The sequence below is a fragment of the Callithrix jacchus genome, chromosome 4 (assembly GCF_049354715.1).
Source record: "Callithrix jacchus isolate 240 chromosome 4, calJac240_pri, whole genome shotgun sequence".
In the NCBI taxonomy this organism is placed as follows: domain Eukaryota; kingdom Metazoa; phylum Chordata; class Mammalia; order Primates; family Cebidae; genus Callithrix; species Callithrix jacchus.
This window is the reverse complement of record NC_133505.1, coordinates 89,203,976-89,219,950: the sequence shown is the minus strand read 5'-3', so window position 1 is coordinate 89,219,950 and position 15,975 is coordinate 89,203,976. Positions and strand designations below refer to the sequence as shown.

At 35.0% G+C, this 15,975-nt stretch overlaps 1 protein-coding gene across 46 annotated transcripts in view; it reads left to right on the top strand.

Moving 5' to 3' along the window:
• Positions 1–15,975, top strand: part of SNAP91 (synaptosome associated protein 91) — a 155,515-nt gene that overhangs the window by 52,855 nt on the left and 86,685 nt on the right. For all 46 annotated transcript variants that reach the window (XM_078369676.1, XM_078369647.1, XM_078369657.1 and 43 more), the window contains one exon: positions 14,666–14,772. In XM_078369676.1, the coding sequence (XP_078225802.1) occupies positions 14,666–14,772 (107 nt within the window). The remainder of the gene's footprint in view (positions 1–14,665; positions 14,773–15,975) is intronic.

Sequence of the window (15,975 nt, the reverse complement as noted above, 5' to 3'; positions counted from 1 at the left end):
ATAGGCATATAAGCTTTGGTGATGGGAAGCCTATGCTGTTTAGCCTATTCATAACGTCCATTTCTGATATCATGTCCACTTCCTATAGAGTTCTCTTAGCCTTCTGATTAGCAAGAGCTTTTTTGTGGGATATGCCCTTTGGTTTTTATTCAAATGGGATGAAGATAGTCTCGTGCTCTCTTCCATCCTGAGAGACCCATCCATCACCTTTTCTCGACCTCCTTGTCACCAATATTCCAGTTTTATTTTTTTCAAGTACCTTATTATCCAGGCCAACAGTTAGTTGTTACATATAATTTCATGTAGTTCAATGTGTCTTGCCATTTCTTCTTTAGCGTAAAGTGGAAAATTAGATAGATGTATTGCTGAAAATTTGACTCACAGTGAAGATTTCTTTCTATGTCAAGGCCACCTCTTTGTGGGGATATTAGCCAGCTAATCACTTCCAGCTGGTGCCAACATGAGGAACCATCTCTAAATCAAATTTGAATGTTTTCTTCCTCAGTCAGCTGGTGATAGAGAACTCCCCCAGAGTCCATGGGTATAATTTGAGGGAGAAATGGGAAAGAAAAAGAGTACATGCACTGGTGATATGAACCATCTTTTCATACAGTCTACCTGCTTATTCACAGCCTGCTTGAGGCTTATCTCTTATAGACCACTTCTGTTTGATAATGAAGAATTATTGTGCTTGTCCAACTTTATTGTTTGGTACATTAGAAACACCCATTTTAGGTCTGATGATCACTTGATGTTCTTTGGTCAAAATTTAAGTCTCTAAAAGTAAAAGGTAGGTACAAATAAACCAAGGCAAACTGAAGTAAAAGTAAACCAAAAGCAGTTTTTCCAAAGGAGATTAATTACTGTACTACTGTGTGAAGAAGACATGGCTCTATTCCAAAGCACTGGAGGCCTGTATTGGAGTGTACCAGAGACACTCTACAGCATTTGAATATGCCAGATACACTTTGAATACTTTTAGATCTGCTGAAACAGAGCCCCACGTGGCTTCCATTTGGAGAAGTTGTAGAGTCTTGCCTTAATCTGGGCTCGACTCTTATGTGACACCATACAGATGCTTTGCTTAGAGCAGCACATGCACACGTCCTCTATGTTGTCACTGAAGCAGCTCTAAAGAGCAACTTCTGCCTCTTTTTAGTTACAAAGAGTGCAAGGTGCAAAATTTGTTTTTTACATTGAAGGGATTTCTCTGAAATGCTCAGACTTTGGTGCCCTTAGAAACTTCCTTGAGGTGGCAGTTCTCTGAATTTTCGTAGATTCTGGCTCTCATACTTTGACATGCATGTGACCTATCAAGGCAACTAGAACCTTCCATTTTTGCCCACTACATAGAATCAACCTTATGTCATCCAAATGATATCCTATGTGAGTATGACAGACAAATAGGTTGATATCCCAGAAATGAGACAGTGAGGCTATAAAGACATCTCTGCTACATGACAGAAAACTACTTCTGATGGTTTCTGCCTATTTAAATAGAGATAAAAGCATTACCTAGTTCCATAGCTGCCTGTGAGGTTCCAGGGTCTGCATTGATTTTCTTCTGGTAAATGAGGATACATCCGGAAATCTGCACATTAGCAGCTATTACCCAATTAAGTTTATAATCTGCTGTTATCCTTTCAAATACATACATCTTTTCATAAACCAAATATGCAAGTATACTGAGGATTCGCATTTCTACCCCCATATCTTTACAGAAATCAGGAAAACTGTGGATTCTACTAGTTTTAAGGTATATCTACTCAAACTATGCATTCAGTATACTGAAGATATAACCACAGACAGTCTTGTGCATTCACTGTACCTGACTTCCTTTTATAACTTAATCCCCACAAAGCCTCCACTCAGATTGCTAGAATATACAGTGACATATTGGGACCCTAGGAGTAGAACAAGCTTAGAGTCAGTGTCCCTGAACAGTCTGGGTAGATAAAGCTGACTTCCGAATTCCAGTTCCACATGGAAGGAGCTTAGAAGTCACCACTCTGTCCTAAAAATAAGTACGAAGCTGAATAGACTGAAAAATCAACAGCCCTTCTGGGATCCACAAGAGAAGTGAAGACACAGGACAAACCTCTGTGCCCAAGATTGGAGAGACAGGCAAATACAAGAAGTCATGGATTACTGGAACAGAGACTCATGAGTGTAAAACTGCCACAGAAAACGGTGCTGAAATAGGAAGATTTGAACTGTAATTGATGAATTGTTGTAGGCTCAATATGGCCAAGTTGGAGAGTTAAAAACTCCCAGGGAATCCAGTCATAGGGCACACCACACTTTTGTTTAACTCCAGGAGCACAACTAGGCTCTTATAGTAAATATTAGGGGAAAATCTTGTGCTTCCAGGATAGGGAGGAGAAAAAGAACCATTTTGAAATATGCCAGAGCACTCTTATCCTTAAGAAGGAGATACTACTTAAACAGAGTCTCACCAAAAAGTGAGATCTAAACACAGGGCTATGGAACACTTCCCCTTCCCTCACCTTAACACCACATTAATAAAGACCTGTTTATAGCAGTATCTTTTACCTGGTACATCGTGTACAGCTATCAAGAAAAAATTACAAGTAATACTAAATGACAATAAAACATTTGAAAAGATAGAGCCAGCATCAGAACCAGACATGGCAGGGATGAAGAAATGATCACACTGGGAATTTAAAGCAATTATGATTAATATGCTAAGGGCTCCAATGGACAAAGTAGGCAGCATGCAAGAACAGATAGGCAATATAAGCAGAGAGATGGAAATCCTAAAAAAGAACTGACAGGAAATAGTAGAGATCAAAATCACTGTAACGGAAATGAAGAACGTCTTTGATGGGCTTTTAGCAAACAGAACATGGCTGAGGAAACAGTCTTTAAGCTTGATGGTATATCAGTAGAAACCCCCAAAACTGCAAAGCAAAGAGAACAAAGATGAAAAAAAAATGGCAGAAGAGAGTAAGACTGTGGGACAACAACAAAAGATGTCATATATGTATAATGGAATACTAGAAGGAAAAGAGAGGAAGGAACAGAAGAAATTTGAAATAATAATGACAGATAATTTACCCAAATTAATGTCAGACATCAAACCACATATCCAGGAAGCTCAGAGAGCAACAAGTAGAATAAATGCCCCTAAAACTACTGTGAGTCATATAATTTTCAAACTATTGAAAATCAAAATGAAGAAAGAAATCATGAAAAACCCAGAGGGAAAAAAACACCTTGTCTATGGAGGAGCAAAAATAAGCAGTGAAACATTTAGTGTTGAGACGACCCACTAACCTAAAATTCTTCACCCTGTGAAATCGTCTTTAAAAGTGAGAGAGAAATAAAGACTTTCTCAGTCAAACAAAAATGGAAAGCATTTATTGCCAGCAGATCTGCATTGCAAAAAATGCTTAAAGTTCTGAAGAGAGAAGGAAAATTATAGGGGCCAGAAACTTGAGTCTACATAAAGAAAGGAAGGATATCAAAAGAAGAGTGAGTGAAGGTAAAATAAAAACTTTTATTTCCCTTATTTTTAGTAGTTGTTCTGACAGACAACAGTTTGTTCAAAATAGTAATAGAAATAACATGGTTATGTATTTATAAAATATATACATATATATGCTTATGTATAGGTGAAATGAATGACCACAATAATGCAAGGGATAGTTGGGAGGAATTTGGATGTTTTATTATCATAAGATACTCACACTATTAGTGAAGCACTATGGTGTTATTTGAAAGTGGCCTTGGATTAGTTGCAAATGTACATAGCAAATTCTAGGGCAACAACTAGAAAAGTAAAAAAGAAGTCTAATTAATATGTTAAGAAAGGAGAGAAAATGAAATCATATCAAATGCTCATTTAAAACCACAAATGGAAGAAAAAGAGTGGAAGACAAAAAGAGGAACGAAGAGCAATGGCAACAATAGAAAATAGTAACAAATAATGGTAGATACTAATCCAGCTATACCAAAAATCACTTTAACCTCAATGGTCTAAATGCATCAATTAAAAGACAGAGATTACCAGAGTAGATCTAAAAACAAGACCCAACTCTATGTTGTCTATAGGAAATCAACTTTAAATATAAAGACACATGTAAATTAAGAGTAGAGAGATGGAGAAAAATATACCATGCTAACACTAATCAAAAGAAAGCAAGAGTAGCTATATTAATTTCAGACATGGCAGACTTCAAAGCAAGGACAGTTATCAAAGGTTAAGATGGACATTACATAATGATAAAAGGATCAATTTTTCAAACAGACACAACAGTCATTAATATGTATGCACCTAACAGCAGATAATCAAAAAGTATGTATGGCAAAAACTGCTAGAACTGCAAGGACAAATAGATGAATATACTTGTAGAGGTAGAACTGCAACACCCTTCTATCAGTAATGGACAGATTCAGAAGGCAGAGAAACAGTAGGGATGAAGTTGAACTCAACACCACCATCAACTGGATATAATGGGCATATATCTATATAGACTACTTGATCTAAAAACAGCAAAAGGCACATTCTTCTCAAGTTTGCATGGAACATTCACCAGTAGAGACCACAATCTGAGCCATAAAATACATCTTGACACACTTAAAATAATAGAAATCATAACAGCCATCTGCTCTCAGACCACAATGGAATTAAACTAAAAATAATAACAAAAATAACTGGAATTTTCAGAATAGGTGGAGATTAAACAACACACTTCTAAATAACATGTGGGTCAAAGAATAAAGATCAAGAGAAATCTAAGAATACTTTGAACTAAATTACACTGAAAATACACCTTATCAAAATGTGTAGGATGCATTGAAAGCAGTGCTTACAGGAAATTTATAGTATTGAATGCATATACTAGAAAAGAAGAAAGATCTAAAATCAGTCACCTAAGCTTCCACCTTGGGAAACAAGAAAAAGAAAAGCAAATTAGCCAAAGTAAATGGAAGAAAAGAAATAATAAAAATTAGAGCACAAATCAATGAAATTGAAAACAGGAAATCAAGAGAAAAAAATGATGAAACCAAAAACTGGTTCTTTGAAAAGATCAATAAAATCAGTAATTCTCTAGCCAGACTAAGAAGAAAAGAGGACACAAATTACGGATAACAGAAATTAAAGAAGGGATACCACTACAGAGCCTATGGACATTAAAAAGATAAGAGAATATTATGAACAGACTCTATACCCACAAATTTCATAACCTAGATGAAATGGACCAACTCCTTGAAAGATAGAATCTCTCTAAACTCACACAAGAAATAATAGACAACCTGAGTAGGCCTATATCTATTATAGATACTTAGTCAATAACTAATAACCTTTGAAAACAAAAAAAGCATCAGGCCCACATGGGTTCTACCATGCTTTTAAGTGAGAAATTATACCATTTCTTTTCAGTCTCTTTCAGAACATAGAAATAGAGAAGATTCTTCTTAACTCCTTTTATGAGACAAGCATTACCTTAACATCAAAACCAAAGACATTATAAGAAAAGGAAATTGGCTGGGTGCAGTGGCTCATACCTGTAATCCCAGCACTTTGGGAGGCAAAGGGAGAGCAGATCACTTGAGGTCAGGAGTTCCAGACCAGCCTGGCAAACATGGTGAAACCCCGTCTCTACTAAAAATAATTGAAAAATAAAATATAGAATTAACTAGAAAAAAAATAATACAAAAATCAGCCAAGTGTGGTGGCAGGCGCCTGTAATCCCAGCTACTCAGGAGGCTGAGGCAGGAGAATCACTTGCACCCAGGAGGTGGAGGTTGCAATGAGCTGAGATCGTGTCACTGCACTCTAGCCTGGGAAACAGAGCAATACTCCATCTCAAAAAAAAAAAAAAAAAAGATTAATTTGAGTATTAGATTACCAAACCAAGATATTAAATAGCTAATATTCTCAGTTCTTCCTGTAGCTTGTATTATGTCCTGAACCATTCATTTAGTCTCCTAACTCTTCTGCATCAATATTCATAAAACAACTGAGGTTAATTAGGTAATATCTTAGATGTCTTTCAACATTAATGTCCGAAGATTGTACTAACTATTGCAATTGCAAATTGAAAATGCAAGCTAACAGAACGTATATTATTAGCATTAATACCATCATTCGAATTTTGCATTTATGTATTTTTAATAACATTTTGCTATAGGCTTAACTTCTTAAAAATTCAGTTTGCTTCTGAAGTATAATCATGAATAATAGTTATCTGGAAAAGAAATTAGAACTCATAATGCCAACTACAGAGTAAAAAATTATAGTAGAACAACTAGATATCCACATGGGAAAGAAATAAATTTTGAACTTTATCTCAATTGGTTGGTTGTTCAAACTAGGCCTACAGATTCTTTGATATTCATCCCTTATAAAGGTATAAATTGGCTGGGTGTGGTGGCTCACACCTGTAATCCCAGTACTTTGGGAGGCCAAGGTGTGTGGATCACTTGAGGTAGTATTATATAATATGTATATATCTTATGTTGTTTATCTACGTACCTATTAATGAATATTAATTCCTTTATGGGTTTTTTTTTCCTGCTATTATGAACATTTTGGAACATCATGTGCTAGGTAGGTCAGGAGTTCAAGACCAGCCTAGCCAACATGGTGAAACTCCATCTCTACTAAAAATGTATTTTTAAAAAGTTAGCTGGGCATGGTGGCACATGCCTGTAATCCCAGCTACTAGGAAGGCTGAGGCAGGAGAACCACTTGAATCCAGGAGGCAGAGGTTGCAGTGAGCCAAGATTATGCTGCTGCACTCCAGTCTGGGCAACAAAGTGAGACTCCACCTCAAAAAAAAAAAAAGATATAAATTAACTCCTATCATTTTGAATGTGGGATGGACTTATAGAATCATTTCTAATGAATAGAGTCAAGCTGAAGCAATGGTGTGAAGCTTTGACACTGACTTATAAGAGACACCCTGATGTCTTCCTCACTACTTCTTGCTTAGATCATTTGCTCTAGGTAAAGCCAGCAGCAAAGTTGTGAGGATACTCAGTCTTGTAGAGTTTCATACAGCAAGAAACTGAGACCTTCTGTCAACAGGCATGTGAGTGAGCTACCATGCATGCAGAACATTTGGCCCCATGCAGACTATTGAGTGCTACAGCCATGGCCAGGATTTGACTATAACCTCATGAGGCCTTGAGCCAGAATCATTGAGCTAAGCCTCTTCCAAACTCCTGACTCTTATAAGCTGTGTGAGACCAGAAATTTATTTGTTGCTTTAACTGCTAAATTTTGGAGTAATTTGTTATTCAGTAGTAGAGAATATACCTCATAGCAGGCCTAAAAGTGAAATCAAAATAATTATTGACCTAAATATAAAAGTTAAAATTATGAAGTTTCTAGAAAAAAACAAGGACTAGGTAAAGATTTCTTAAGTGAAACACAGAAAACATGAATTATAAAAGAGAAAGTTAACAAGTTGGACTTTATCAAAAGTACTCATGCTCCTCAAAAGACATTATTAAGAATAAAAATACAAGTCACAGAGGAGGAGGAAATATATATATATATATATATATATATATATATATATATATATACATTTTAAGGACTTCTATCAGGAATATATAAAGAATTCAGTAATCAAGACAACTCAATTTTCATAATGTACAAAAGATTTGAACAGACACTTTACAAAAGAAGATACTAAATGACTAAGAAGCATACAAAAAGATTCTCAATGTCATCATTTACTGAGTAAATGTAAACTAAAATCCCAGTGAGATACCTCTTGGTAAAATGTCAAATTGTTTGACCATTTTACATTATTGTTTTACTTAAAAGATTAAACAGTCACCTAACTTATGATCCATTCCTAGGATACTTACCCCGGAGAAATAAAAATAAGTATCTATACAAAGACTAGCACATGAATGTTCAAAAATGTCCATAATAGCAAAAAAACCCATAAAGAAACTAAATAGTCATTAATAGGTACATAGATAAACAAAATAAGATGTATACATATTATACAATACTACTCAACAATAAAAAGGAATGAGCTATTATATTTATGTAATAACATAAATGATTTTCCAAATCATTAGGTTGAAAGAAGCCAAAGAAAAGAGAGTACATATTGTATGCTATTTCGATAAAATTTTAGAAAATGCAAACTAACTTATAGTGACAGAAAGTAGACCAGTGGTTACCCATGGTTCAGAGTGGAGGAAGGAATTAACTGCAAAAGGACACCAGAAGTCTTTTGGGAGTGATAAAAATGTTCTGCACTGCTGTGGTTTGAATGGCCCCTCCAAAACACATATTGAAATTTAATTGGGATTGTGATGGTACTTTTTTTTTAATTGCATTTTAGGTTTTGAGGTACATGTGCAGAACGTGCAAGATAGTTGCATAGGTACACACATGGCAGTGTGTTTTGCTGCCTTCCTCCCCTTCACCCACATTTGGCATTTCTCCCCAGGCTATCCCTCCCCATCTCCCCGCCTGCTGCCCCTCCCCTATTCCCCCAATAGACCCCAGTGTGTAGTACCGACTTCCCTATGTCCATGTGTTCTCATTTTTCCTCACCCACCTATGAGTGAGAACATGTGGTATTTCATTTTCTGTTCATGTGTCAGTTTTCTGAGAATGATGTTCTCCAGATTCATCCATGTCCCTACAAAGGACACGAACGCATCATTTTTGATTGCTGCATAATATTCCATGGCAATGGTACTTTTAAGAGGTGACTTTTCTCAGGCATGCACTCTCTCACCGTGTGATACCTTCTGCCATGTCGTGATGCAACAAGAAGGTCCTTATCAGATATAGCTCCTTGATCTTGGACTTCCAGCCATAAGAACTATGAGCCAAATAAATTTTTCTTAACAAATTATCTAGTATGTGGTATTCCATGGTAGCAGCAGAAAAGGGACTGACATGTACCTTGCTTGTAACAGTAATTGATGTTGCATACAACTGTCAAGACACATAAAATCTGCAGTTTAAAAGAATGTAATATACACTATATAAATAATATCTCAGTAAGTTTTATTTAAAATGAAAGAAAAGGAAATTACAGACCAATATCTCTCGTGAACATAGTTGAAAAATACTCAACAAAATATCAGCAAATTAAATCCAATAATGTATAAAAAGAATTATAAACCATGACCAAGGGGATTTACCCAGGTATGCAAAGCTGGTTCAGCATTTGAAAATCAGTTAATATATTCTGCAAAGCAAATGCCATCAACATTTGAAAATCAATTAATGTAATCTGTAAATCTTATCTTTTAGCCATAAGCTAAAAGAGAATAATCTTATGATCATATCAGTAGATGCAAGAAAAGGGTTTGATGAACTCCAACACCCATTCATGATAAAAATTATCAGTGAACTAGGAATAGAAGGGGAACTTCATCAACTTGATAAAGAATATCTACAAAAACTTAATAGATACCATTATATTTAATGGTCAAAAAGCTACAAGCTTTCCCAGTAAGATCAGGAAGAAGGCAAAGTGTCCCCTCTCACTATTGCTTTTCACCATCATACTGTAAGTCCTAGCTAATGAAGTAAGAAAAGAAAAGGAAATGAAAGGTATACATATTTGGGATGGAGAAATAAGACCTTCTTTGTTCCAAGATTGTATGACTATCTATGGTAGAAAATCCAAAAGAATTGACAAAAAAAATATATTCCTGGAACTTTTTTATAGCAATTATAGCACAGGTGCAAGAAAAATGGTTAGTGTACAAAAGTCATTTGCTTTCTGATATGCTAGCAATGAATAAGCAGAATTTGAAATTAAAAACAAGGCAATTAACATCAGCACACCCTAAAATGAAATACTTAAGTATAAGCATAACAAAATGTCTATAAGATCTATATGAGGAAAACAACAAAACTCCTATGAAAGAAATCAAACAACTAATAAATGGAGAGATGTTCCATGTTTGTGGATAAGAAGATTCAATATTGTGAATATGTCAGTTCTTTCCAACATTATCTATAGATTCATTATAATAGTATTCAGTATTTCAGAAAGTTACTTTGTGGATATTGACAAACTGATTCTAATCAGGCAAAAGACCCCGAATAGCTGACAATATTGATGAAGAAGAAAGTTGAAGGACTGACCTATCCCACTTTAAAACCTATTATAATGCTACGTATTCAAGATATTGTGGTATTGGCAAAAGAATAGACAAGCCGGTGGAACAGAATAGAGAGCCAAGAAATCAACCCATATTAATAGAACCTGATCTATAATAAAGGCACAAAGACCATTTTTTCAACAAATGGTGCTGGAACAACTGGACATTCATACACCAAAAAATTTAACCTGGACACAGACCTTATACCCTTTACAAATGTTAACTCAAAATGGATCATAGACCTAAATGTAAAATGCAAAACTATAAACATCCTGGAAGATAACATATGAGAAAACCTAAATGACCTTGGGAATGGTAGTGACTTTTTACATGCAACACCAGCATGATCCATGGAAGAAATAATTGACAAGCTGGATTTCATTAAAACTTAAAAACTTCTGCTCTGTGAAAGACAGTGTCAAGAAAACGGTAAAATGTGCCACACACCGGAAAATGATGTTTGCAAAAACCACATCTGATGAAAGACTGTTATCCAAAATATACAAAGAACCCTTAGAACTAAAAAATAATAAAACAAGCAAATTAAAAATGAGCTATGCAATCCCAGCACTTTGGGAGGCCGAGGCGGGTGGATCACGAGGTCAAGATATCGAGACCATCCTGGTCAACATGGTGAAACCCCGTCTCTACTAAAGATACAAAAAAAATTAGCTGGGCATGGTGGCGCGTGCCTGTAATCCCAGCTACTCAGGAGGCTGAGGCAGGAGAATCGCCTGAACCCAGGAGGTGGAGGTTGCGGTGAGCCGAGATCGCGCCATTGCACTCCAGCCTGGGTAACAAGAGCGAAACTCCGTCTCAAAAAAAAAAAAAAAAAAAAAAAATGAGCTAAAGACTTTGGTAACTCACCAACAAAGATATGCAGATATTATTCAGTGCTAAAAGAAAATGTGGCATCAACCCATGAAAATGCATGAAGGCATCTTAAATGCATATTACTAAGTGAAACAAGCCAGTCTGAAAAGGCATGTTTTCAGCTCTCTGACATTATACAAAAGGCAAAGCTCTGAAGACAATAAAAAGATCATTGGTGTTTAGTGGAGGTCTCATTCTGTCACCCAGACTGGAGTTCAATGGCACAAGCACGGCTCACTGCAGTCTTGACCTCCTGGGCTCAAGCAGTTCTCCTGCCTCAGCCTCCCAAGTAGCTGGGATTAAAAGCATGCACCACCACTCCTGGCTAATTAAAAAAATTTTTTTTTTTAGAAATAGAGTCTTGCCATGTTGTCCAGGCTGGTCTCAAACTCCTGGCTTCAAGCAGTCTTCTTGCCTCAGCCTCCTACAATACTGGGATTATAGGCATGAGCCACCATGCCTGGCTAGATTTTTAGGACAGTGAAAATTCTCTGTATACAGATACTATAATGGTAGATTCATGTCATTATACATCTGTCCAAATCCATAGAATGTACAGCACCAAGAGTGAACAATAATGTGCTGTGGACTTGGGGTGATAATGACGTTCAGTGTAGGTTCATCAGTTGTAACTAGTATGGCACTCTTTTGGGAGATGTTGATAATGGGGGAGGCTATGCATGCTTAGGGGCAAGGAGAATATGAGAAATCTCTGTAACTTCTGTTTAATTTTGTTGTGAACCTAAAACTACTCTTTAAAAAAAGTATTTTTCTAAAAAAAAAAAAATGCTGGATATGTCCCTTTTCCCTGTGTATAGTCACTCCAGTAAAGGTCTGTTTGCAGAAGATGAAGAAAAAGTACTTTAACCAGTGGTCAAGGACTTTCCTTAAGAATATCTGGAGGATTCATTAAAGCTTAGGTTGCTGAACCTGTAACCCAGAATTTCTAATTCAGTAGGTCAGAGGTGGGGCCTGAGAATTTGCATGCCTAATAAGGGCCAAAGTCATGCTGTTCCTGGTGGCTTCGGGACTTCAGTTTGGGAATCATTCTATTAGAACCACTCACGGATGCTCAAACTAGCACTTTGATTTCACACATTTTGGCATATTCACCCAATTTGATAAATTTTGAGTCAGCTGTGTTTTTCATTTGTTTACTAGATAGTGCTAGGAGTTAACCTCATAAATATGTTGTGGGTTAATTTTAATAAAGGACTTCATGACCAGTACTTTACATCTAATGTTAGAATCAATATTGGTGTTATAAATCTTCACAAATGCTTTATTGCTATAATGAAACTGACTTGTAAGTCAGCTGTCTCCCTGACTAATGATCATTAGTAATAGTTTATGTAGAAACTCTTAGTTTGTCTGTCAGAGATGATAATTTTTTTATTTGGTTTATTTCCTAGGACAATTATCCTTCAAAAGTTAATACTAGTATGACAAGGTTAATTTATCACAGCTTTAAAAAGGTTCATGTTACAAACATAAAATTTGACCATTTTAAATATTGAAAATTAACATATTTTTTCTTTACTGTGAAAGAAAGGTAGAGGCTCATTTTTAGATGACCAATTCCCTCTCTAAAAGTGCTGATTTTGGCCAAGTGCAGTGGCTCACGCCTATAATGCCAGCACTTTGGGAGGCTGAGGTGGGTGGATCACAAGTTCAGCAGTTCGAGACCAGCCTGGCCAACATAGTGAAACCCCCATCTCTATTAAAACTACAAAAAATTAGCCAGGCATGGTGTAGGCATCTGTAATCCCAGCTACTCAGGAAGCTGAGGCTGTGGAACCACTTGAACCCTGGAGGCAGCAGTTGCAGTGAGTCAAAATCGCGCCATTGCACTCCAGCCCTGGTGACAGTGTGAGACTGTTGTCTCAAAAAAAAAGTGCTGATTTCCCTAGGCCCTGCACTGGTCTGGGCAGGAGAGCCTCATAGCTATGCCTATGTCAGTGAAATAGTACATGTTGCCTTTCTGTGTTAATGCTACTATTATAGAAGCAATTATGAAATTATAACCCAAATCCATAATGATCAACTGCTATTGCTGAGTCCTAAATTATCATGAAGGATACAATTTTAAACATATCCAGAGGAGACAGAAAACACTTGGTTAAAATTTTGGTCACTGGTTTTAAAAGGAAATTGAGATACTTCACTTGATTTTTTTTTTTTTTTTTTTGGTATTATTGCTGAAGAGCAGATGCAATGACATAAACTCAGATTATACTAAAGAGAAGTAATTTGGATTTGGATATTTGAAAGAAATTATTTATATAAATATTGTTTTAAAAAGAGAGAACAAAAAATATATTTTATCAGAATAAATCCTTATTTTCAAATTTCTTAACAAGAAAAGATTTCCCGTTTATAGAATCATGAGTTTATCCATTGCATTAGAAAACAGGACAGAGTAGATAAAGAAAGTATCCTTAGATTTGGTCATTTTTTTAAAAGACTCTCTTTTCTCTAAACTCCTAGCAAGTAGAAAACAGTATGTATTTGTTTTCTTCATCTTTTTGCTTCCCTTAAATACCCTACAGGGGAGGTCCATGTTAAAAGTAAAATTACCCAAAGACTGTCAACAGAAGTAACTTCTCTTGATAATTAGTTCTTTGTGTAATTATAATTATTAAACTTTTCTTGAGAAAATTAAAAATACTTTTGAGCAAGTAAAATTACATGCTGAATAAAATAACTCTCAAGTATGAAAGAATATAAAAATACCATATATTGAACCATGTGCAAACACAAAATAATGAACTTATAAAGAAGATGCTGAGCCATCAGGTATAATCCAGAGTTGCCTGGGAACTGCTGTAGACAGACATAGCCTGCTGTGTCTCCATCTGCAATGTCCATAATTATTGACTGAATGATCAATAAATAACTGATTAAAACACTAATGATTTCTTCAAAGCATGTATGGAAGTAAATATATTCTCATATTGCAAATGTAATGGAGCTGTAGTTCCCTAATGACTGAATTCTAGTCTTGGGAGTGTGAAAGAGCACAATAAAATGAGCTTCTGTTTTTCTGTCTAGAAAGCTAAAGACTGAGAAAGAGAACATAAATACAGACTAGAAAGTCATAAAGGATATAGTAAAACAAAGGTATTTCACAAAACCCTACAGTTTTATAAATAAAAGCCACATCATAATGTTTGAAATAAAAAATTTATGACCAATAAAAGCAAGTATCAACTTAGTGTAGAAAACATAAAGAATTGAAGGTTTGTTGACTATTCTTATAATTTATAGATTATTAGTTTATAGTGAGCTAATAAGAAAATAAGGATTCTGTAGAATGCAGTCATGAATTTTGAGATTATCATCAGGAAGAATTTGCTGCTATTTTCCAAGACAGGATATTGGGATATATGGAACATGAATTTAACCAGTTGTGGCAGTTCATATATTCAACTTTAGTTCAGTTCTCATTATTTAAATTTTTTTATTTGAGACAGATTATTATCTTGGAACGTAACAATTTTCCTAATCTATTGAGCTTCCCTTTGTTTAGGTGCCTTAATACCTCATGTAAGTTTTACTGCCAAGTGTTTTGATTCAAATATTAAGTTTTAAGTAGTAATCTTAACATAAGCTTAGAAAAAAAATAGAATATAATACTCTTTCAAATTGCTTTTCTCTTTATCTTTTCTAGAAAAGTTTTTTGAAATGAAGAAAGGACAATGTAAAGATGCTCTAGAAATTTACAAACGATTTCTAACTAGAATGACACGAGTGTCTGAATTTCTCAAGGTTGCAGAGGTAAGTAATATTAACTTTTGTGGGGAATATAATTTTTAAAATATTTGCTCATGTATTTGGAGTATATAATAGAATGTATAAGGGAGTCACAACATATTAGGGTTGGAAGTGCCTCAGTATATTAAAGTTGGAAGTGACTATGGAAGTTGTCTCATCCAACTTCTCACTCAGAGTTCTACTCTGTATGCCTGCATCCTAATCAGATGATCATTCTGCATTTGAATAAAAGTTTCATGGATAATAAGGTCATTTGCCGCTTTGCAAGGTAGTCTATTCCTCCATTCCATCTAACAGCTATCTTAATTGTTAGAAAATCTTTATTTTCATTGAACCTTAGGTTTGCCTTTAGAAAAACCTGTTGATTTTTCTTAGCATGTAAATTATAAATCATAAATTTTGACCCTCCTTACTTTGTCAATGATTTATATACAATGAAAAATAAAACAAAATGTAATTTGTTTTATAAAGTTTACAAATTGTTTCTTAAGGATATATTTTTATACTTGATTAGAATACCTGTGTAACTATATAGTTGGTGTTCCTGAAATTATCTGTAAATTGGTATTTTCTCTTATAAAATCCAATTAATGATTCATGTTGATATTGGAAATTATGATACTGTTATTATAGTCCTTTGGAAGAATGGCAAGTGTATTTTTCTCTTATATGTCAATTAACTGATTACTAGGAACTGACTGGAATGTTGTGTGAAAGAGGTTCTAAGGCTCAGCAGCAAGCCATACAATGCTGTGGATATGGGACATTCATGCCATGTTTTTGCTGTCTTTGTCATTTTGAGAATACACTGCAAGAACAAGCATTTTATAGCCACAATTTCAGAAGTATTCTAGTCCATAAATTGTGTTTAAAATATTTTATTCATAGTAGTAATAATTGTCACAAGCAAATTCTGGTACCAATATCACAAAATGTTGATTCTTGAACTTTCACCCATACAACATGTAATTAGAATAAACATCTTTTTTAAATAAGGGAAACAAAAGGTAAAGATTAACTTATGTAAATAGTATATACGTTAAAGCACATTCATGTGTCTTTCCTCATGGGTTTATCAATGCTGGTAGTCTTTTAGGAAAGATAGAATTGCTTGAAATTTTTTCTTTTGCTACTATATAGGTTTTGTATTTGGTATAATTTTGCCATGGTTTAATCGTAATTATCAGCATAATCTAGTAAAATTTG